Raw genomic sequence first — 22,764 nt, forward strand, 5'->3', positions numbered from 1 at the left:
CCAGTCAGGGAGCATTTGTTCTGTCCCACTGCTCCTTTTTACATGAGGAGGTCTCTGCAGTTCTCGGAGTGTCAATCCCTAGTGTTTCTCTCCATAGCCAAACACGCTGCTCAGGTGTTTTGGTAAACCTGCATTCATTTGGTAAACTCAGCTGCCAGGACAGCAGCACCCTGCACACAGCACAAGCAGCTGATTGCAACACTACTGGAACAAAGATTGGCTTTGATCCTGGGTACCTCCATGTCCTCAAGGTGGGAAAAAGGAGTTGTTGGGTTATCCTAGGAATCTGGCTGCAGACTCAGATCAGGAGTCCCCAGCTAGGCTGGCACATTTGGTGTGGCTGGGAACACTCCCAGGTCATGCAGCCAATTGGCTCAGAATGGCCTGTGTTGCCAGCGACCTCCCCGAGCCTCCTGAACACAGTGGCTGCATGCAGAGTGTCTACTGGGGATGGTCCCAGGGCCCTGCAAATTGCCAGATGGCCCCAGGGGAACAGTTCAGGGAAATGTCAGTTGACATGGGTCAAAAGTGTGCCAAGGACCCTGTTAACAGTGCAGCAGGACAGACGGTCATGGCTGGTGCCTAGGAGCCGTTTGCTTTGCTAGGCTGGCTGGAGCCACTGTCTGTCACTATATGATGCCCAGTTGGATCTCTTCAGAAATCTAGTGTGAGCCCCTGTAAACAATCCAACAGCAGCTTCTTGTTTTCCTCTCACATGTGCTGTGCGTCCTTGTGGGCTTCAGCCATGCAGGATGATTTCTGGATAGCAGTTCTGAGGTTGGGAAATCTGTTTGTCCCTTACAAATGTGATTAAAAAACTCTCCTTTGAGATTACTCAGAAAAGAGTCAGATGCCTAACTTCTACTGGATGAAAGAAGACATCACCCAGTGGTCTGGAACTGCTGATCTAGTTCAGCCTATTTGCACCCACTTGAAAAGCAACTGGTCCTACCACTGCCTGAGTCAGGGATTGCACCCTAAAAAATAGTAGCATGTAAATTTCAGGGAACCTTGCACCTCTATCTTCCTCCCAGCTGTTTATCAAGATAGAAAAGTGTCTGTGGCTGAAAGGAATGATCTGAAATTGTACTAGTTTCCCATGTTTCAGTCACTCTTCTCTTAGTGTGCTCCAGGGCTCCAGCACCTCAGATGGTTAAGATGTGCAATAAAATGAGGTGACTGCAATGGTGAGGTCTGAGATGTCTTTGTGTATGTGTACAAACACCTGCATGGGTACAGACAACCTTCATTTAAACTGTGGGAAATTCCTCCTCAGGGAGTTTGTGGGTACCTGTTGAGGTACCCGGTTTCCTAAGGATAATGCCTTCTGTAGCCTTCATTATCATGGGGTGTGACGTGGAAAACCACAACTAAAGCTCCTGTTTTTTCATGAAAACAGTTTTCTTGGGAGAATGTGATCCATCAAAGTTGATTTGTCTTGTAACAAAAACCCAGGATGATTAACACCAGCATTAAAATGGGGAAAAAAAAATAAAAATAAAATGGTTAAAGTTAATATTTCTGAAAAAAAAGGCTTTTTCATTTTAAGCCTGAGCTGGAAACATTACAGAATTCTGTGCCCCCAAAGCCTTCAACTCTTTGTTCGGATTAAGAATGGAAACTTCTCTTGAAATGTCAAATATTTGGAGGAGTAGAGAGAAGACAAAATATCCATTTTCAGGCAATTTCAGTCAGGCAGTTATTAAGAACAGCTAAGGCAATGTCTAGATAATCTTTTATGTAAAACTCAGTGACACCCTTAGGTGCTCCAGAAACACCAAAATATCCTTAAAATAAAATTTAAGCAATTTACAAATTCTGTTAGGAAATGTAAAACACATTTATTTGATAATATTTTATAATCTTGCTACTTGCAAAGTCAAATGAATTTGCTTCACTAAATTCCAACTTTGCAGACCATCAAGGGAGAGAAGATGTTTTGGGGTTTTTTTTCCCCGCTATCAGCTGCTTCCAGCACTTTGGAAATGGGGCTGTATTCTGCCCTATTTTCTACTGTTAAAGTAAAAGTCCTATTACATTTTACAGGAACAAAAGCAGGTGATACAGAAAATAATGCTTCCTTTTAAATGTTCTTCGTGACTGGTTTGGCATGGGCAGTGAGGTAGCACCCGATCTGGTCTTGATTTTGACTATTTCTGCCTGCTGTTAACAATCCTTTCTTGTTCAAAAAGACTTAAATTATATGCCAAGTCTGGTACAAAAGGGATGTCATTAGAAGTGACAAGACAATTACAATAGAGAAATGTTCAAAATCACTACAAGGCTTTTTGATTTAAAAGCTGAATGGAGATACTGATGCTGTGGGAAACACAAAATCCAGAGACCATCTGCTTATGATTGGTTCTAAAGGAATACGTTTGCTCAAGGTGAGTAACAGGGAAGATAGCACTCAAGTGACACTTCAAACCTCTCTGCCAAGATCTAAGTTGTGACACATCAGTGACTCTATGTTCCTCCCTCTCAATCATGGTAACTGAAAACATAGTTTCCTCTTTTTGACTTAATGGAAATAAATGCCATTTGAATTCTGAGGACTAGTAATCCACATAATTGGTATTCACACTAGATTTCAGAGGAAAAATATAGCCCATATAATAAGCTGAAGATATCCTTCTGCTGAACTTGAAGATCAAAACAACATCTGAAAATCAGTGTGCTCTGGTTACTTTCTTATATCCTTCTGCCACAAAGGGAACCAAAGTCCTGCACAATCACTGTCCAGGCTCTGGTAGCTGAACTAAGTAGCACGTCACTGTTACTGAACTACAAAGACTTCAATAAAATTGGAGAAGATTTTATTTATATTTTAGTATTACTTAATAGTTTTTTTTTTCTTTGGTGACAGAAAAAAAGATACTTTGTTTGCTTGTTTGTTTTCAGGCAACAGTATAAAGATGTTCTCATAGATTTTTGCTGTTGAAGGTGCCAGGGTTTTGTTGTTTGTTTGTTTTCCTCATTTTATAGCATTTATTGAATGTCTGCTGTCTGATGAAGACTGATCTATTCTAGAGGTAGGACAAGCCTTAAGAAATTAATGAATACTTATCACTCAAACTGGTCATGCCATTCCACATGCCAGCAATATTACAACTGGGATGAGAAAGTGGAATAAATACATCAGTTTTTCTTCCTTGTGCCACAGGCCATTTAACATAAACTATGTATCTATCAATATTGATACCTATCCTGTCATTTTTGAGCCTGTAACTACACAGTAAGAAGAGCTATAGCCCAGAAATACCTTCTTGTGCAAAAAGTTGTGATGAATTTGCATTATGAATGAACATGGAAAACTCGTGTTTGCATATATACCCATATATTTTCCATGTTATATATGTTATAGATGTGTAAAATTACATTAAAATATATAAAAAATGATCTTAACATAATAATCTTCATATTAATCAAGGTTGCAATGCAGTTAGTATGGATTGCCCCTCTACATCACTGCCTTCCTTGAGCAAACCCACGGAAGGCAGAGATTTGAGTCCCTGCAGCAGTTTTCAGGTTTTTGCATTTATACTAACCTAAAGCAAAGGGTTAATGAGGCTTCCAGAAACCATGCCACCTGCATAGTTAAACATAATAAACACAAGAAGTTGCTATCTTAGAGGAATTGCCTTTGTGAAAGCTTTTAACCTCTTAATTACACTCTTGAAAAGACTCCTGCTATTTCAAAGGTTTTAAGAAATAATTCCTATTGTAAGTTAGAAACCAATGCAAGAACCACCTTGTGAGCAGAAAATTCCTAGACTGTATGAAACAAGAAATTGAATCTGTGCACACCTTTATCTGACAGGCACAATCCAGTTTAAGCAAACAAAAGAATAATAGTTTTCTTTTCCTCAAAGAGATCTCTCTCTTGCCGGTGATCATCTTTCAGGTGATAGCAGCTTTTCTGTACAAACCCCTATCACTCCATCTTGGGTCTGCTTCACAGCTGTCTAAAGGTTTCTACTGACCACTTCTATTCTCCCTCTGCTTTAATGCTGTCACAAAATATTGGTCCTTTACACAGATTGCACGAAGTATGTTTAGTTTCCTTCTTCAACTTGTTCACCCAAGGAAAAAATATTTGTCACAAAGTCTGAGTGAGATTGTCATTTTGTTTAGAAACTGTGCTGAAAATTCAACGGTCTCTTTCAAGTGCAACAAAGGAACTCTTGTTTGCTTGGCTTATCGTGTTTTGGTCCAGAATGTGTATAGAGTGATGTGATCTCAGCAAGATTTTTTTTGTTTGTTTAGCAGAAAGAAAATCTAATATACTAGACCAGCATTTTCTCATGACTTTTTCAAAGATCAAAGGAAAGAACTGTAACCTCAAAAGTATATGGCTGAGATATTTCAGTCTGTGTCTGGTCAATAAAGAAGAAAGGCACTCACCAAATAACAATTATAAGATAATTAATTCTTAAAGCTGTTTCACCTTTAGAAACCTTAACAAATGCTTTGTATATTAAGGAAGTAAATGTTGTCCAAGATGGACCTAAGAACCTGGGAGCTAATACAGTATAATGTGTGTCTGCACAGTAGTACAGGATACACAGATGATGTAATATTGCTGGAAATCAATTCATTCAATTAATTCTGTTCTTCAGATTTTGGGTGAATTGAATGCATACAAAAGATATTAACCTTCTGGTGGAACTTAGCTGTACACAAAAAAAGAAGACAGCATGTTCAACACAGTATATCTCTCAACCTATAAATCTTAAGTCTAACCAGGCTGGATGGCTTGGTACAGATGTTCACTCTGTCCTTCTCACTGTTAGACTTTTACCAGTGATGCTGGTGATCAGCACCCACTGCAGCAACTTTTTTTGGTGACAGTTACTTGAACTTCCATATTGACTTCCACATTTGGATCTTGGAAATTTTTTAGGAAAATAATTTTATTTCAAAGTACTTACATGAAAATAAAAGGGGGTCAACTGAAGCACAGAGAATAGAAAGTAGGTATTTCACTCTGTCCAAAGGACCTGCTTGCCTATCTTCAATGATCTAGATATTTTATGCTGCATGTCCAAAATTCAGAAGATAATTTAGAAAATTTAGGAACATACTGTATTTACTGCACCCTGAGTTGAGACTGCAAGAGTGACCTAGCAGTTGCAGAATGTGAACTGCAGGTGCAGTAGAAGGAACTCATGATACTCCATTGACTGAACAAGAACAGAGCAGATGAATTTTGGCATAGAAAGGTGTCAAATGAGGCACCTAGGAAAAAGGCAATTCAAACTTTACACGACAAATTCTTGCTAGAAAGAGGTCCTGCAGTTTCAATGAGTATGGAAATAACAGCTCAGTGTTCAGTAAAAAAAAAAAAAGTAAAACAAAGTTTGGGGGGTCAGTAGGAAAGCAAACAAAAAACCATCTATATTTCCCCTCTATAAATCCATGGTGTGCAAATGCTATAAACATGTCATTTAGGTTTGATCCCTCCTTGACTCATCTCAAATCAAATATATGAGAACTGAGAAAAAGTTCACTAAGAATGACAAGGATGAGCAGGGGAAGGGAATAGCTCCCACGAGAAACAATCCTAACAACCCACACCTGAAAAACATGGCTGGTGGAGATACAGCAAAGGTCTATAAAATCTGGCGTACATCAACAAGGAACTGTTGTATCCACTTTCTCCTAATGCTGCACTTAGGAGACATCAAATGTGGTGGGAAATAATAAAGTAAATAGCAGATGGTACTTCACCATGCTACAAAGGGCTAGTTGATCAGCAGATATGCTGCCACAGAAAATCAGGGGTGTTAAATTGACAAAAAACAATTGTATAAAATCAGAGAAGAAAATGCTTTAAGAGCTATTAAATTCAAAGAAACCACAATAGGATCAGTGAGCCCCTGTGTGCAAAACTCTGGCAGCTGGGACATTTTACCAAAGGATTATTATTATATTCTTTGCCTGGCCTTCTCGTTTTCCTCTGGCATCTGCTGTTAAAGAGTGGATACTGGGCTAGGTTAGCTTTTAGCAGAACCTGGTACAATCATCCTTGTGTTACGGGGCAGAAGCACATCAAAATAATTTCATTCATACCACAAAGAAGCCAATCCTTACTCCTGGTCTAGCAGTTCTGGCAGGAGTTCTGTTGAAACTGAAGCTCATGGACTAAGTCAGCATGGCACAGTCAAGAACTATGACTACAGAGACCGGCCTGAAGCACAGAATATAATTAATCATCCTCTAGTACACTTTGTTTCATGAGTTAATAGTGTTCTCCATGCTACTTAAAAGGAAAAAAATTACACCAAATGAAAAAAAACCCCAAGGGAGTACTTTGAGATTCTTCCTTTCTTTTCCCCTGTAAGAATCTTAACAAGAAACCATGGGGAAGACCAGTGCTCAAGGGACAATATTCTTCTTGATAAACAGAAAGCATTGCAGGGCAAGGAGTGTCTTCTCATTGAACCAGTTCACAACACTGCGAAGAAGCTGCTGGAATGAAATTCTTCACTTTTGATGTTTAATTGAGAGTATAATTCTCTTGAAAAGTAGCTCAAAGAGAGTTAAAAGAAAAAGTTGGTTCAGCACATTGTTAAGTAACGTTAACAGGCAATTAATAGGTAATCACATATTATTGTTGTCCATGCAAGGTTACAGGTTGATTTATCAAGCATACTCACAGAGACTGCAGGCTGCGCAAGTTCTGGAGGGCTTCAGTAGGAACCTGCCGTAGCTGGTTATTCTGCAGCATCCTGCATTGTGAGGAGCACAAAAACTAGATTCAGCACAATAAAGATAATTCTCTTTTATGGCAGATTTTCTTAGAAGCTTACCTACCTCCTTTCTACAGGTTCTACTTCAAGATTACAAAGAAAGGAAAGCTACACAAATACTCCACTCCCCTGCCCCTGTCAAATGCCAGGTCTCTTTAAAGCAAAAAAATACCTGTAGAACAATAGTTTTGATAACAGCTACACATCAGCTTTCAGGAAGATTTTCAAAGCAGCTGAGGAAGTTAACAGAATAAATCCGATTTGCTTTCGATAGGGCATGAGCTCCTAATTGCCTCCAATGATTCTCAAACTGTCATCCTCATGTACTGATTTCATTTTCTTTCTGAAGTACTTCAGTTTCTTTATCCTGATAAAGCTGTGAAGGATTTACTCTTCAGATCCTTACTCAGGAAAAGGCTACTGTGGCAAACAAAACTTTTAACTGTATGAGGAGTTTATGATTGGCTTTGAATAATCTCTGTAAAAACTGCTGAATTTTTCCCAATTAAACTTTCTCAAGTGGAATGTTGTTAGCAATGACCTGACAAATCTCTTTTCTGAAATATCACATCATTTAGTTTGCAAAGATTGAAAAAGTAATTCTTAATTCCAAAATAATCTTTTCCTCCCTTGGAATATGGTTTCATTCACACAGCCTAATATGCTTGTTTGGACCAACTTCTGTATACATAAAAGGATTCTATGTGGGTAAAACTGAAGTAGTACATGCTGCCTTCAAAAAGAGGCATACTCAATGGGACACTGTAAATGAAATCATTTTTGGCAGGCCTACATCTCCTTAGGCTAACAAGATCTACAGCTGGCCCATTTAAGAGTAGATGGAGTGAGAAGCTCTTCATACTTCTTTCCCACTTACGCATTTTTTCAGTAGAGCTTTGTATACTCTTACAGTAGCATCTGGCTTGGCCTGATGCTGCCTAGGAGGTTGGCATTCTTGCTAGTAGTAAAGTTTCTATGAACTTCACATAGGCAAAGATCTCCACTAGTGTAAGTATTTTGAGATGTAGCCTGCTAATAATTTTAGCAACTATATGTACTGTGTTATTATTGACAATAATACAGGGTTTTGTCATATTTATCTTATAGTAATTTCAATGTTAAGAACAAAATATGAAACAGGAACTGCATTTTAAATTACATGGTGTTCCCCCTGGCTCTCAAGAAAAGGAAAAGGCAATTTATCCCCAGTTTTGTGAGATCATGAAAAGTCCACTTGATTTTTAAACTTGAAATCAGAACTTTTGAGACAATTAAAGAAACTATGAACCAAACCAATTTTTACCTTTGAGTACAGAGGTATCTACTTGATGAGCAAGTTGGTTTTAGAATGCCACTAATGTTTTCCAACCTTTGTGTTTAGGATATTTTCTATATGAAAAAACCAAAGTTTTAATGATATTCATATGTATCTTCAACTCAACTGAACTGTTCAAAATGAGCTGATCAAAATATGTAATTTACTTGATCAAAACTTCACTGGTTAATTAGTTCCCTGGAGCATTTAGGAAATCAGAAATATATCAAACAACGCACAGTTTACTTACAGCACTTTAAGACTGAAAAGGCCAGCAAATGCTCCCTTAGGAATGTATGTCAAGCCATTTCCTGCAAGACGTCTGCAAAGTTTGAAAAAGGAAAAGAAAAAGAGTGAACAATTTTTCTCTTCATGTGGAATTAATTTGGTTGTTAAGAAGTGCAACACAGCTACGTTTGAGCAACTGATGCCAGAGGCAGTAGTTTAAGAGCCTTGTTTTGTCATTAATACACTTTTAAAAGGAAAAAAAAAAAAACGGGGGAAAAAAAAAAGAGGGGAAAAGGCTTTAACTGTACAGTTGATTTACCGACAGCTGGACCACAGAGAAAAAACATAATTTCACTGCAAATGGTCTAGAATGCACATCAAATTCTTCTTTTTAAGGATTAGAACAATCTCAGTAACTAAAACACAGACATACTGACAACAGCTAGTATCACTGGATTTACAGGCATGCACTTTTGGAATTGTGAATGTATGATGTCTCTGTACATCAAACTCATTTGCACTAATACTAGAATATAACCACACAGTGATGACCACAGTTCATATTAAAATAATGACACATAAACCTGCTATTCTGATTGATTCATAGTTTACTCTGTGAGCAGACTGTCATGCATCATGTAAGGTTTATGCCTAGGAAAGAGTTTATGTATTATGTGAAATAATGGCATTTCTGTGTTCCCCATCAGTGTAATTCAAGAACATCTTGCATTTACCCTCCTGACATCTCAGCTCAGCATGAATGTGCTATAATACCTGCACCCTAGCTGCAAAACTGACTGGTAGGGATCAGATTCCCAGTCAAGTTCCTCTGAGTCAGTAGAGCCATGGTGCCCTCTCTTTCCTGGCAACAGATGCAGGCTGATATGATGCAACCCTCTTCTATTTGCAGACCAAGCTAAGCCAAGTGGAACTGCTATTTCCAATCAGCTAAGACATTGCACACCAAAACTGCAGACACCTAGCAAAACCAGCTGATGGGATAACAGAGTTGACATTTGATTTGGCCTCAGGCCCCTCAGGAGAGACCAGAGGACTAGATCCAGAAAATGCCTTAGGTACCAAGCTGCCAGACTGGAACCTACAGCACTGAAGTAGGCACCAGAGTTGCCAATCCTGCTCACAGAAAAGGCCAAGTGCTTATGACTGCAGTCCCACAGATCCAGCACTGACTAGCCCTTACACCTTGTCTTCCTTTGGAGTTTAGTTGCCCCAAACTAACCGTAGGGTCCTGTGCACACCTCCTCTTTCAACATCTTCGTCATACAGAAAATAAAATATGGGCCATAAAGAAAGAAAACATTCTAGATCCCAACTCCAATGACTCTTCAGGCATTTTCAGTTTGTGGAAAGGGCTCTTTCCTGTACAAACACACCTGCTGAGCCACGTAATCTTTAACTCCAAGCAAGTGGCTCTTCCTCTCTCTATTAAATTGTGCTCTTAATTGTGCTCTGCAGAGGCACTCAGTTTCAGACAGAGCTGCTGAGCTTGTCTCTCACTGGGCTCTGATGTTCAGACATCTGAGAATTGGGCACATGCACCTGAATTCCTGCAGGCTGATGAGTGAACCAAACCTGGCTCACTCTTACTCCCAGGTGAGGCACACTAAGGCTGAGTCAATTTTTTATTTTTTATTTTTCAGTTGTGTGAAGGGCTTCTCCAGCTTCAGCTTTCATTTTAAATGAAAATAGCAATTGCTTTTGAGTTGTTGCTGGATCAAGCAGGTGTGAGTTGGGTTAGACACACCAGACTGGGTCCCTCAAAGTAAATGCCATTTGTGGATCACAGGCTACCAGAGGCTCAGGACCTGCTGATCTCAGTTTATGATATGCTTTTTGGAAAGACTAAAGACCCCACAGCACACTTTTTCTCTGTTATTTTACTGATGTGACTGGACATGACTCTGGACATGAGCCTGGCACGAACCAAAAAGTGAGAAGCCTGCAAAACTTTACTGCAAAAAAACAGTAGGAGCAGGTATTCAGGTTTTCACCTACAGCTGTAAGTTACCGCTTTGAGTGTCATACAGAATAAACTTGATAAAGAGCAGAGAACTGAACTCATTTGGTCTGTCAGGCCACCACCCCTTCCTAAGAATTACTGTGTCCTGGCAATTTTCACAATGGTCGCAATGGAAACTGCCAAACGTGCTACGTGCTACACACCACCTGTTTGAACTCTTCATAAAATGGGCTAGCTGAGAAAAGCAGACCTGTTTAAGAGCTCTTGGAGAAGAACTCTGGCAACTACCAAGCATGCTCCTCCCTGTTGCAAATGCAGGACTGTGGCAATTTAACTGGGACACTACACAGCTTACAAGTTTTTTTTCAGTGTGTAATACTCACTTTTCCCAGCTTCAGAGCATCATCATGGCTTACTGTGGTAAGCCTTAATGTTTGGCATTGGGCTCTATTTGAACTTGTCTCGGATGGCTGAAACTTCTCCATGTAACTTTCTTCCCTGTTTCCTTTGCTGGTCTAGTTTTCTGTCAAACCGTCTTCAAGGGAAAATTTGCCATAATAAACTCTTGTCATTCTGACTGTAAGGTCCATTTGGATGATCTGACCACCCATAACATACCACTCTAAGCACCTGACCCCTCCGCATGGCCCCAGATCCAGCACCTTTTAGAGGAATATCCAAAACTGACAGACAGATGTAAGTGAGGCTTACTAAGCCATGCTCCTGAGCTGTTCAGTGACCTGCACTGTTAAACTGAGATGTAATTATTATTATTCTTTTTAATATTCTGCTTCTTTTCCTTTTAGATCACAACTTCTCAATTACTAAATATGTCTTGTACAAACACTTCAGACACATGAAACCACACATTAAAAGCACACCCATCATGTATAGCCCTACGTATTTCAGTAGAGGCTACATCAAATGTATCACAAATGCCAGCATGTCTGTCCATGTAGTTCTCTCACAAATCAAAATGACAGTATCAGAAAAGGCAGACATCTGGCAACAACTATTTTCTATGTATTGATGTCTGATCTTTTGTTACGCTATTAAGTCCTTTCTCATTAGACCCTCTTAATGATTTTCTGTGGAACCAACTTCAGGTAAACCACCTATCTATTCCCAAGATGCTCCATGAGACCACTTCTGAAGACTTGGCACAACAGTAGCATCATCCCAGCCCTTTGGAATTACCCAGCATTGCGGTATTTGGTCAAAATCCACAAAATATTATTAATTTTGATTGTTGTCTAATTCTTTCAATGTTATTGGATAAAATTTAGCACACCAGTCTTTTAAGGCATACTGAAAAGCTCATTAAGTTTGGCTTATCTGTTTCTGACCATTTTTAAAGCCTTCCTTGTGGGTTTTTCCTGTTATTACTGTGTTTCTCTTCTCAGTTTTGGCATCGGGGAAAATTAATCCCCTTGTTGACACTACAGTACCTATCAAGTATCTATCAGGGTTTACTCCTTTCCACATTGGGGATTTTATTTTCCATTACCCTAAATCATTTGAGGGAAGCCCAGCACTCTACTGAACTTCGGGTGGATTCTGGGTAGTGATTTCAGTCTGGATGGATAAATACAGATTTTCCAAAACAGACGAGGACATATTATGTGTCTCTATAGTTCGGCACTTTGTTAATGGTTTCTGAGAGCAGGACTTAACTACCTGGCTTATAGCATCTATTGAACCAAATGGCTGGCTTCTATTGTTTGAACAACTTCTAATTTCAGTTTTTAGAAGTAATTTCTATTATTTCCAGCATTTCTGACATTATTTTACAAATGTCTCTGGGAGTACATTCAGGCTCAAATGTATCACATCTCTTTAAGAAAAAAAATCAATCACAGCTACATAACATTACTGATTTTGGGTCATATCTTTTTAGCTATATTATTTTAGAACTAGATTTTACTTGTGCTGCTTCATATAATTTTGCAAATTAATGGAGGCTGGAAAAGTTTATGAGAAAGTGTTACCACATGTTTCTCTTACTACCTGCTTCTTGCCACTGTTGGAGTCAAAATAGCAGGATACTTTTGGCTTAAGCATAGGCTAAATTTTTATAACACTGCGTGCTTATTTCAAAAAGCTCTAAAATTAATGATCTGAAAGAAAAGTGTGTTATCTCCTTCAGCAATTTCTAAAATATCTTTCAGTGCAGCTCAGCCCACCTGGCAATCTCTGATCATTGTCGGAATAGCTGCAGGTCAGGTTCATGGCCTATGGTTGGATCTAAGAAAAGGTGTGTCTGGGCTCTCCTTTGAATGTTCCCCATCTGTTCACCCTTTTGATGTATTCTGACTTCTCCTGCAGTGTCATAGTTCTGAGAAATGGTGATCACCAAGTCAGGAGAATATTCCCAAAGACAACACAACAATTGAGAAACCCACAAAACTCTTTGTTGCTCATGTCTGAAAAGAAAAGCTTCCTTTCTTGTAAAGAAGCAAATAAAGTTGTGACTGTGCACAGTCAACTATTTCTTTAAGCTTCTAGTAGAATATTTTTTCTTCACCAACTCAAACCTGCTTTATGTGTGGATGTTTTGTGCATCAGGACAAGCCCTGCCTGGTAACAAGGGTTTCCTCATTACCTGCTGGGATGGAAGTTGAACTTGAAACACTAAGAAGTTTTCTCTCTACATCTAACAAGCTGGCATTTAAAAAAGAAAGCATGTCTCTACTAGCTGTGGAAAGAAAAACTGTGGCAAATCTAACCCAGCTTCTTCTCACTGTCTGGAGCAGACAGTAACAGTATGATAGGGGTAGTGGCTGCTTTCCTTCTTTGTTCGAGTAAGACCTAGTCCAGCAAATGCTGAACAAGCACCTGCAAAGTGTATGTCAAAATCTAGTAGTATTAAACCTATAGAAAGGACATGAAGGAAGATACAGTCTCCTTGGGAAAAAGCATACGTTCACATTAATTAATATTCACACCATGTTCTAACAGGATTAATGCAATGGAATTTTCTGGAACAAGTTACTGATCAGATCTTGCAAGGTGCTGAAATGCAGGAGAATAAACAGTATTTTGGATCTTGGTTGTGGCTCAACATGCGACAGGAATATGCAGTGTAAAAGGAGTCAAGGTCCACTATTAAGAAGTTAAAACCCAGGGAAAAATTGCAATTCTGTTTCAGAACAGGTATAGTTTAAGTAGGACTTCATTACACCCAAGTTTATGATAAACATACTGGAGTCCTCTTATGCCAATAAATTTAAACAGCAATTCCAGACTGACTCAGTGTTTCTAGACCAGTGCCAACACATGCCCTTTGATACAGATTAGGCTATATATCATTGCATCACTTGTGTTGCATTATATTTAATCAGCCCACATCTGCTGCAGTATCCTATATAGAATGTAATTGTGAGTGCTATCTGAAATCATCCTTCAACTGTGCAAAGATATTGAGGATTTTTACAAAGCATCCGTGAATGACTCTCTTGCCTTGAAGTCCCTTTGACTGTGCATTTTGCTTCTGTTCACCAACTGGTTTGCTGATTTTATTTAAGGAATGAGAATGACTACACATGCTAAGAGAATGCTATAATGAATTAGGCTTTTCATATAGATATTTAAGTTTAAAGATGAATAGATTAACATCAATGATATAGCAATTCAGTCAGTTTTGTATTTGTCTGTTTTCTTGGAAAAGGGATGTTTCTTTCCTGATTTGCTCCATTATATACTACTGCTAACAAACTCTCCAGACAGAGAATTGAAAAGGAATTCTATAGAAGAACCTAGAGACTGGTGAAAAAAGTATTTGCTTTTGTGAATAGAAATTGGAAGTACAGAAAGCCCAAGACAGTGAAAAACCCCACCAGCTGGGACAGTTCTGCTGCCATGTGGTATTCACCTTCCTGAATTTGGTGCTAAAATACTAGTATGCCATGTAGAAAATTCCATTAAAATCAAAGTAGTCCTGGATTGTGTCTTTTATACCTTGAGTACAGATAAGTACTTCTCTTTTGTAATTTGAAACTTCTGTCTTAAAAGCCTGATCCACCTCTCCAACTGCCGTAATTGTCCTGAATAACTGATAAAGATCCGCGGTGAAATCTTAGTCTCATTGATGTCTGTGGAAAATTTTGTGCTGACACAAGTAGAAATATGACTCTCATTTGCATACTACCTCAGTATTACATCTGCCAGTAATTTACCTGTTCTTTGAGAAGCTGTACCAATAGCACTAATCCTAAAACTATCATCTCAATTTCCAACAAAATTGCTGTCTGTAGAAGAACAATATGGAAGTATAACAGGAAAATATGCATTTCCGAAACAACTGGGTGTGGATATAAAAATTTGCCTCTGCTCAAGGAAGAATTAACAATCTTGAATCTTTTTCATCAGTTTTGCTTCCAGTCAATCAAAGATCCACAAGCACACAACTACACATCTCCTTAGTCCAACTATTGAAATACATATAACTTACACATTTCTGTGACTATAATTTTTCTTCAGCTTACATGTACATCTATAAATAGGTAGCATGAAATGTTCTTGCTTTTTACATCAAAATAGATTTGACAATATGGATACTCATCAAGCACTGACCTAAAGTCAACTAAAATGTCAAGAAAAGAGTTAAATTTGATCATTTTTAGTGATTATTCTTGGGCCAATGCAATAGAAATGTAGTAAATAATGGCTGATTAATTACTGTGCTAATTCTTATTTAATTAATGGACCATATCAACATATATATTTCAAAATGTTTTTGAGGAATTACTTTGTTAGACTAGGATTTAAATGTTACTCTGGTTTTTAATTATCTTTTTATATTTCAATCTGTCATGTTAATTAAAACTATAATCATTACAGTTATATAAAAAGAAATGTTGGTTAAATGGTATATTAAAAAATTTGATGCTCAGAGAGATCAAAGACGAAAATGTAAAGATATTTTCCTTTCTTTAAAAAGGGGAAGGGAGTGTCTAAGTTGTAATTGTGCTGTATATTATATTTATTGCTGCGTGCAGATTAGCTGGAAATTCAAATATAACACAGTCTGCTCTTGCTTTAGGGCCTTTTTAAATGCATGTGCCAAATTCTCATAGGGTGTGAACTGGAATAACTCCAACTGACCTCAAGCAGTTGGAATGAAATCAGTTTGTATTTGATCTCAAGCTGGCTTTGATAAAGCAGATCATAGATTTTTGTCAGTTAAGGATATGGCCTAAAATGTACTATTTCTTTCTCCACTTATAAAAGGCAGAGACTCCTCTTGCACCTGGCATGAATGTGATCCAGTAACTGCTAAAGACAACTCGTCTCTCCTTTTCTGAAGCTGTCCACAGCCAGTGCTGAGAACAAGCTCGTTTGCTGTCAGCCCTTCCAGAAGACTCCAACAGGGCCCTTCTGCTAAGCAGGCAGCCAGGTACCTGCCTTTGGATCCCAGCAAGGACAACTGTCAGGAAGTACTCCAACGTCAGCCAGGAAATCCCATGCCGATTGCCAGCAGCAGATCCCAAGGAGACAATCAATAAGAGACATATCTTCACTTCTATGTTTGAAGAATTGTTGCCAAATCACTACTCCCCGAACAACCTTAAAATTGTTAAAATTCCTCTTTAAGTGTTTAAATGTTACAGCAAGATGGAGCAACAAATAGTGGATCATGCACATTACACTTCCTAGGCTTGGTCTTCCAAGGTCATTTACACTCCGGATGCTGGCTTTGGTTTCATCCCAGTAGTGCCAGTATAACCAGAAAGGGTAAGAATTAATGACAGTAATAATTAATATCAGGAATTGGCTGAAGTGTATACCTGTACAACACACCATGATCAGACTATCAATTATGAAAAATGTGTTTTGCCTTTCCTGTATGACAGGCAAAGAACACAGATTGTGTAGATCCAAGTTTCCAGGTTACTACCATTCTCTAAAAGTGGTACAATGAAGAAAAAACAAATAATTACTGAAGAAATTACTGCTACTCCTGCTTGGAAACGCAAAAAAGCAACTTAGAGAGATGAAGCTGGTTTTTTTCTGAGCTTGTGAACGTATTAGATATAAATGTGATATTGGCTGAATTCATAACCCATATTCCTAAGAGAGTGGAAAATAGAACAGTGTGGGCATCAGAAGTGTTCGCTGCAAAGAAATCAAGCAGTCTGCAAACAGGCTGAACTTCTACTGGCAAAAAATGGAAATTATTTCTGCCTACTTGCTCCTGCAGTACAGAATGTGTAAGACTTAAATAAAAATCCTGCCTCAGGATCTTACAGACATAGAACAAGTTTAATAAAGCACCATTTCACTGTAGTTTAATTAAGTATAATTTCACTATCTGTATTGATCATATAACACAAAAAAGTCTTCCTATGACTTTTTTTGATATTCTAAACTAGTTCTTAATGAATATTGCTGGATAATAAATTACAAGTTCCAGAAAGCATTTACAAGCTACAAACCAAAAATAAACTTTCATACCTGCTCCGTAAGAGCAACGCAGCAGCACTAACAAGGTTTCTTAGATATCGACCTAGAACATTTATTGTTTCTGCCTGCCTGCATGTCTGACTATTTTAACTTCTCTTTTATCTTCCTTCCTTCATCTTCTCCCTTTCTGTCCTTTACACCACACATGCACAGCAGCTCCACTGTCAAGGTTGCTCCACGCAATTTGCATTAACATTTCGAGAATAATTGTCTGTCAGCACAAGCCATTCAACAAGCAATACAAGCAGCTCTAATTTAGTAAGGCATTTGCTCTGTTGTTTCTCTTTTTTGTTTTTTTCCTCATCTTGTCATTCTTGATAAGAGAGCAAAAAGGGCTGTTTGGAGGGTGCCAGGCTGACACATCCACATGGGCGAGTTCTTTGTTGTTACTCACTTTGGTGGCATCAAAGGGACAACAACAAAGGCACTGACAGCTTCAGAACATCATGGCCCTTGTTTTGTGAATGTGAAAGAAGTTCCAATTTGTTATCTTCTACAGTAGGAATCTTCTGCATTTGGGTTTGTCCTTTTCTAGTAAATCAAACTGTGTATGCAAAAATGAAGGGAGAAAACTATCCTAATTGCTTCCAACAGATAAATTACATAAACATCTTGTCACTGTTTTTACCAATATATGGTTAATTTCAAGATGACCGGTACACTTCCCTCTGTCTGGAATCTGAGTGCCTCCCTGGCTGTATTAAAGGAAAGCTGGGGAGCCACAGCTCTGAGTTACCAACAAAGTCTGTGCCGCAGCACCAGAATTTACAACGTGCCACAGGCCACTTGCCTGGCTGGTGACAGGTACCTCTCACTGACAAATGCCACCTACAGAACACAGTGGCACAATCTGAACAGATCGCCTCGATGTGTTGGCAGGTATGAAGTGAATAAAACAAATTCACAATTTATGTGAAGAAACTGAAACCACAATTTACGTGTTGGATTGTCTGCAGCTTTGAAATTACCTATGGGATTGTAAGTCATGTAGCACTGAAAGTTCTTGAAACTTCAGCTGACAGACGTGGCACAAGCCAATTTCCACCAGGAAGAGCTCCACTTACACCTGCTGTGCAAGAACTGTAAAACTGGTAACATCAGAAGGCAGCATGTGTGGACAGTTCAAGACCACTAGATGATACTCTGTTTTTACTTTTGTTGTGCATGCCACCTGCAGGTATTTTTACTTTTTTTTTTTGCCTTGGAGGATTTTACATCAACACAGATTGATCTTTGGAAAAAAATTTAGTATTTAAGCATCCTGTCCAAAGACTATTGAAGTAATAAATGACAAGATTCCCCCACTTTCTCCAAAGAGTTCTGTACTATGGCTGCAGCACTTTCATGTTTTCTACTAGCTTACATGATAATAAAAGGTACAGAATCAGTTCTCAGTGCTAGCCACAATGTGCCTGCACCAGCAGAAAAATAAAGACTGTACAAGACCCCAGGAGATAGTTTTCTCACAGTTTTCAAAGATGTAAATAACAAGAGAGCTCAGTCCCACCCCTCAAAGTCAGTGGGGAAAAGAACACCTATTTCCCATTAACAGCTTTGAAAACCTCTTTGTAGGCAGAAAGAGCAGAGAGAGAAGAAAAAGGAAAACAATAAATAAGAACAGATGGTAATGGATTGTGCCTGATAATTTAGGACTTCATTTTCATGTACACAGCAGCCTCTTGACCACTTCTGCAGTGTAAAGGGATTTGCTCACAAATCATGGTGAGATTAATATAATATGTTTGTTTTATATTGTATCTGTAATTCTGGGATTCAGTGTTGTAGTAAAATGTGCTCTTAAAGGCCTTAGTAACTGCTTTAGTAATCCATGATCAATCTGAAAAACTTTGAACATATATTTAATTCACTTCAGGGTTATTTTAGGAAATAACATGGGTGTCAGTAAATTTTCTTGTACCTGTATGTAGGTTGCAATTACCTTAAGGTAGTTTCATTGCTTAATTTTGTGACATGGAAGTTATTTGGAACTGTCTTAGGCTGTAGGTGAAATAACTGTAACAAAACAGTCCTTTGTTGCTGTTTTACTAAAATACCTATTTTTAAGTTGCTGAAAAATAGCAATGTGCTAAAAATCACTTGGACTTCTCTCTTATCTGGAGCAATTTCCCGTGTTTAAAATTAAAATAAAAGCCTGATATATATGTGCATGTGTGAGCGTGTGTGCATATATCCATGCATATGCATATATATTATGTATTGAGATCTATCTAGTTGGCAGTATTTGTAGTTAGGTCTGATTCAAATAGTTTTAAATTATTATTGGCTTTCTTCCTCACTCTTCATAGAGACATTAATTTATAAAATAAAACAGTTTCAGGCAGTACTTTGAAGTGATCCTAATCACAAAATGGTACGTCTACACTTAGATGCAGATGACTTTAAACTCCTAAGTGTTCCACCCTAGATATTTCTTCACACTTTTAAAAAAAGCCTTTTCTTCATGCATCACTCTAATTTAATGTTTTACTAATATGGGCATTCTACGTGTGTTGTAGAATGACACATATGTAGAAACACTCCACATGAGATGGAGTCTTGGACTCAGTCATACTGATAAATATCTGCAGTTATTTTGAATTAATAATGAAGAATTTGACTTAATAGTGTTGTACAAGTTTATGCAGAGCAACTTGCTGATAATCAAGCAGCTGAAGCATATTTCTTTCTTGGTGGGAGTTCCATCAGATACACTTTCGAGAAAATGAAGCCTGAAAGGTCCATAATTTTCTCAAACAGAAGATCTTGCTCAAAACCAACCTTTTTGGGAGCTAGAAGAGTTCAGTTTTCAGAGTACTAAAATGTTTTCCAAAATTTTTAGAGGAACACACACCTCAGAAATTCAGCAGAGCTTCAATATGTTGCACTTCAGTGATCAAAGTCTTTGGTTAAGGATAAATACCAGGCATGATCATCAGGATTACAAGAATGCTGCTTGCAGAGGTGTCTAACTTTGGCTGGAAGAGTGGCTCAGATTCAGCCTAGAAGGTCAGAACTAGCTGAACAGAGCTGGCTTAGACATTCTTGCATTGGAGTCCAAACAATTGCTTTAACTGTCTTCATAAAATCTCAGTTCTTTTGGGGTAACGACTTACCGGTATTGCCAAACCACACATCTAGGACATAACATCCAAGCTAAAACTCAGTGGATCAATCGTTAGCTTTTATCAGATATTTGAACCAGACCTCTAATAAGGGGATTAGTAGCACTTTTTGCAACTCTAAAAAGCCATAAAAAATGCATTTTAAGCTCCTGCTGTTGTATTTCAAAGAGCAGACAGACATTTCTAAGATGTATTTTAATTTTATGGAAACATTGCTTTGGTGTAAACATCTTGTAAAATCTTATTTTTACAGTGGTCTGCATTAGGGGCCAAGTTCTATTTTGCAATAGTCTCCTTTAAATGAGTCACATAAAACCCCCACAGATTTCTCAGGTAAACTGGGAATAAAAATTACGTAGCAATGCCTGGATGGACAAGATTATTTTCATATGTACAATCGCAACTCAGAAATGAACATATGGGATCATGGGAACTACAATGGCTGTTACCCTCTGATTAAAAACTGGCTACCTGGTTCCCTCTCTCTCTCCCGCTCCTCTGTCTATACCTTTTTTTTTTTTTCCTTTTTTTTTTTTTCTGTAATACTAGACTGAGTTGTTTTATATGCCTCTAAACACTGAAGAATCTCTCAGCACAACAGGTCTGAATCTGCATTAAGATGGGGTAACCAGTTGCCTTACCTCTTCAAAGGCTTCAGTTTTCTATGCTTACTTGATAAGTGAATACAAACTGGAGGGGTTGCACAAAACAGCATCACAATTGTTGAGAAATGGAAATTAACAGAGTAGCTGACTGTGTATATGTAAAACAAACTAGAGAAATATTCTTCTGATACTACTGGCAATGAAGGACTGGAATTACTTCATTTGGAACAGAGGGTTATAAGGATAATGGTTTCATATTTCCAGTGGAAAAAGCAGGCCTAACACAAGAATGAGGTAAGAATACTTTCAAAGGTATTGATTAGGAGGATGAAGTAGATTGCTCAGCAGTTTCTTAAGCAGTGACGTAAGTCTCACTATTTGGGTCATCTAGCTTTGGACCAAAAGAGTGAAGGTAACTTGGCTTAAAGTATTAGAATTTCCTTCCAGGAAAAGCACAAACTTTTGTTTTTCTTCTTTTCTTTAATGGCTAGAGATTAGTAGGTTTACTACAGTTGACAGGTGACTGGATCAGCAAACATGAACACAAGGACAATCAAACATTGGAATAGTTTCCCAAAGGAAGTGGTAGATTCCCTCGTGTTGGACAGTCTCAGCTTGACAGGGTGCTGAGCCATCTCATATAAACTACAGTAGTACCTAAAAAGGTTGGGTCAGATGGTCCTTGAGGGCCCTTCCAACATGGCATCCCATGATTCTATGATGCAAAAATCTGCAAGCAGGGTGTTTGTGGCATGACTCGCTTGATATGCACTTAATACTGTTAAGGCTTCATGTGTGACACCTCTCCTTGTTATGTCCTTGACTGTATGTTATTTGAAAGTTGCACCAACAGCAATACAGATAATGATAACCAAGGAGAAGAAAGAAGAGAGAATTAAAAGAAAGAATGTTTTCTAAATACAAATTCTACCAGTAATAAAAGTAAGACAGGAAAGGAATATCTGCTTGCAAATAGAGTATTGTTCAAAGTTAGTGTTACAGAATGGTTTTAATTCCTTATTTTTTCATTGATGCCAGGTGGAAAGACCAGGTGGCAAAATTCAAATGAGCTTTAGCAAGGACACCAAATGTTGTCAGTGCAATACCCACCTAAATTGCAGAGCACTGTACACATTTCCTAGTTTAAAATACACCATGTCTTTGTAAGAAGGGCAGCACCATAACTTTGCTTATCTTATGTGGGTTTTATGGTGTGTGAGCAGCTAAATGTGCAATAAAAAATGGATGTTTTCACTTTTAAAAGTTCATAAACCACGTTTCATAAGAGGCTGGATACCCAGACAATTCTTTTAATCAATTTTTAGAGGCACTCATACAAATGCAGGTGCCAGATTTTTCCCACAAGATCTATGGTGCATCAGTTACAGAGTCTCCATCACTCCTCAGATCCTAAAATTTAAACCCGGGCCATTAAAACTGGGGTCACTGCCAAATTCAGGTCTCATGAATGCACAATACTTTTCACTTTTGGTTAGTCACCATCACTTCAAACCAGCATTTCTCTTTTGATGTTGTGCTTGATTAGCTAGTTTTCGCCGTGTACTTTTTCCCCTCAGTGAATGCACTAGATAGCGTAACTAAGCTTTTTGCAGGATTCTGGATTTTGCAGTCAGCCTTCAGGGATGCTGAATTCAAGAGTAAGGAAACAATAATTAAGAATGATTAGGACAAGAAGTCTTGATACTATAAAATGTGGACTCAATTGTCCTTGACACAGGCAGAACGAGGCAGCAGGTTTTGGTTTTGATTATAGCTTTACTTGTGATTATAATAAACATGAGCCAGTATTCAAACTTTTAATATCCTGCTGCTTAACTATTTCCAAATAGCAATCCAGCTCTCTTAAACAGCCCTTGTTTAAAAATTTTAATTTGTTTGGCTCTGTCTCTGCTTAGAGAAGTTGTAGCCTCATGGTAACTCTTTTATAAGTTCATTTCCAGAATCACAAGCAATTGGTTTTTTTTCAGCTAAGTGTTTCCGCATGTGCCAAAAGTGTCAGGCTGATAGCTTTCCTGCACTGTTTTATCTGGTTCCCACAGTAAGTATGAGAGACAAACACAGGAATGTGTCTAGTGCTGACTATGCCCATCAAGGATACAATGATACTTACAGCTCTTCCAGGAAGCGGAGGTTGTGCACAGGGTTTGAGGGCAGCTTAGTAATGTTGTTCATACTGAGATCACTGTAGGAGAAAACAGACAGAGACTTAATATGGCACGCCACAACTGTGGTATCCAGCTGTTCATTCCACAGATTTTTAAGTACTAGACTAACAAAA

At 38.3% G+C, this 22,764-nt stretch overlaps 1 protein-coding gene across 1 annotated transcript in view; it reads right to left on the minus strand.

Moving 5' to 3' along the window:
• LGR5 (leucine-rich repeat containing G protein-coupled receptor 5) overlaps positions 1-22,688 on the minus strand; it is a 52,146-nt gene extending 29,458 nt beyond the window's left edge. The window contains exons 1-3 of the mRNA XM_009997717.1: positions 22,597-22,688; positions 8,318-8,389; positions 6,660-6,731 (exon numbers count right to left, since the gene is read on the minus strand). Coding sequence (XP_009996019.1) covers positions 6,660-6,731; positions 8,318-8,389; positions 22,597-22,658 — 206 coding nt within the window. The 5' untranslated portion in view covers positions 22,659-22,688. The remainder of the gene's footprint in view (positions 1-6,659; positions 6,732-8,317; positions 8,390-22,596) is intronic.
• Positions 22,689-22,764: the final 76 nt, after the last annotated feature.

Source organism: Chaetura pelagica, unplaced genomic scaffold (assembly GCF_000747805.2).
Source record: "Chaetura pelagica isolate M959 unplaced genomic scaffold, ChaPel_1.0 scaffold314, whole genome shotgun sequence".
Classification (NCBI taxonomy): Eukaryota; Metazoa; Chordata; class Aves; order Apodiformes; family Apodidae; genus Chaetura; species Chaetura pelagica.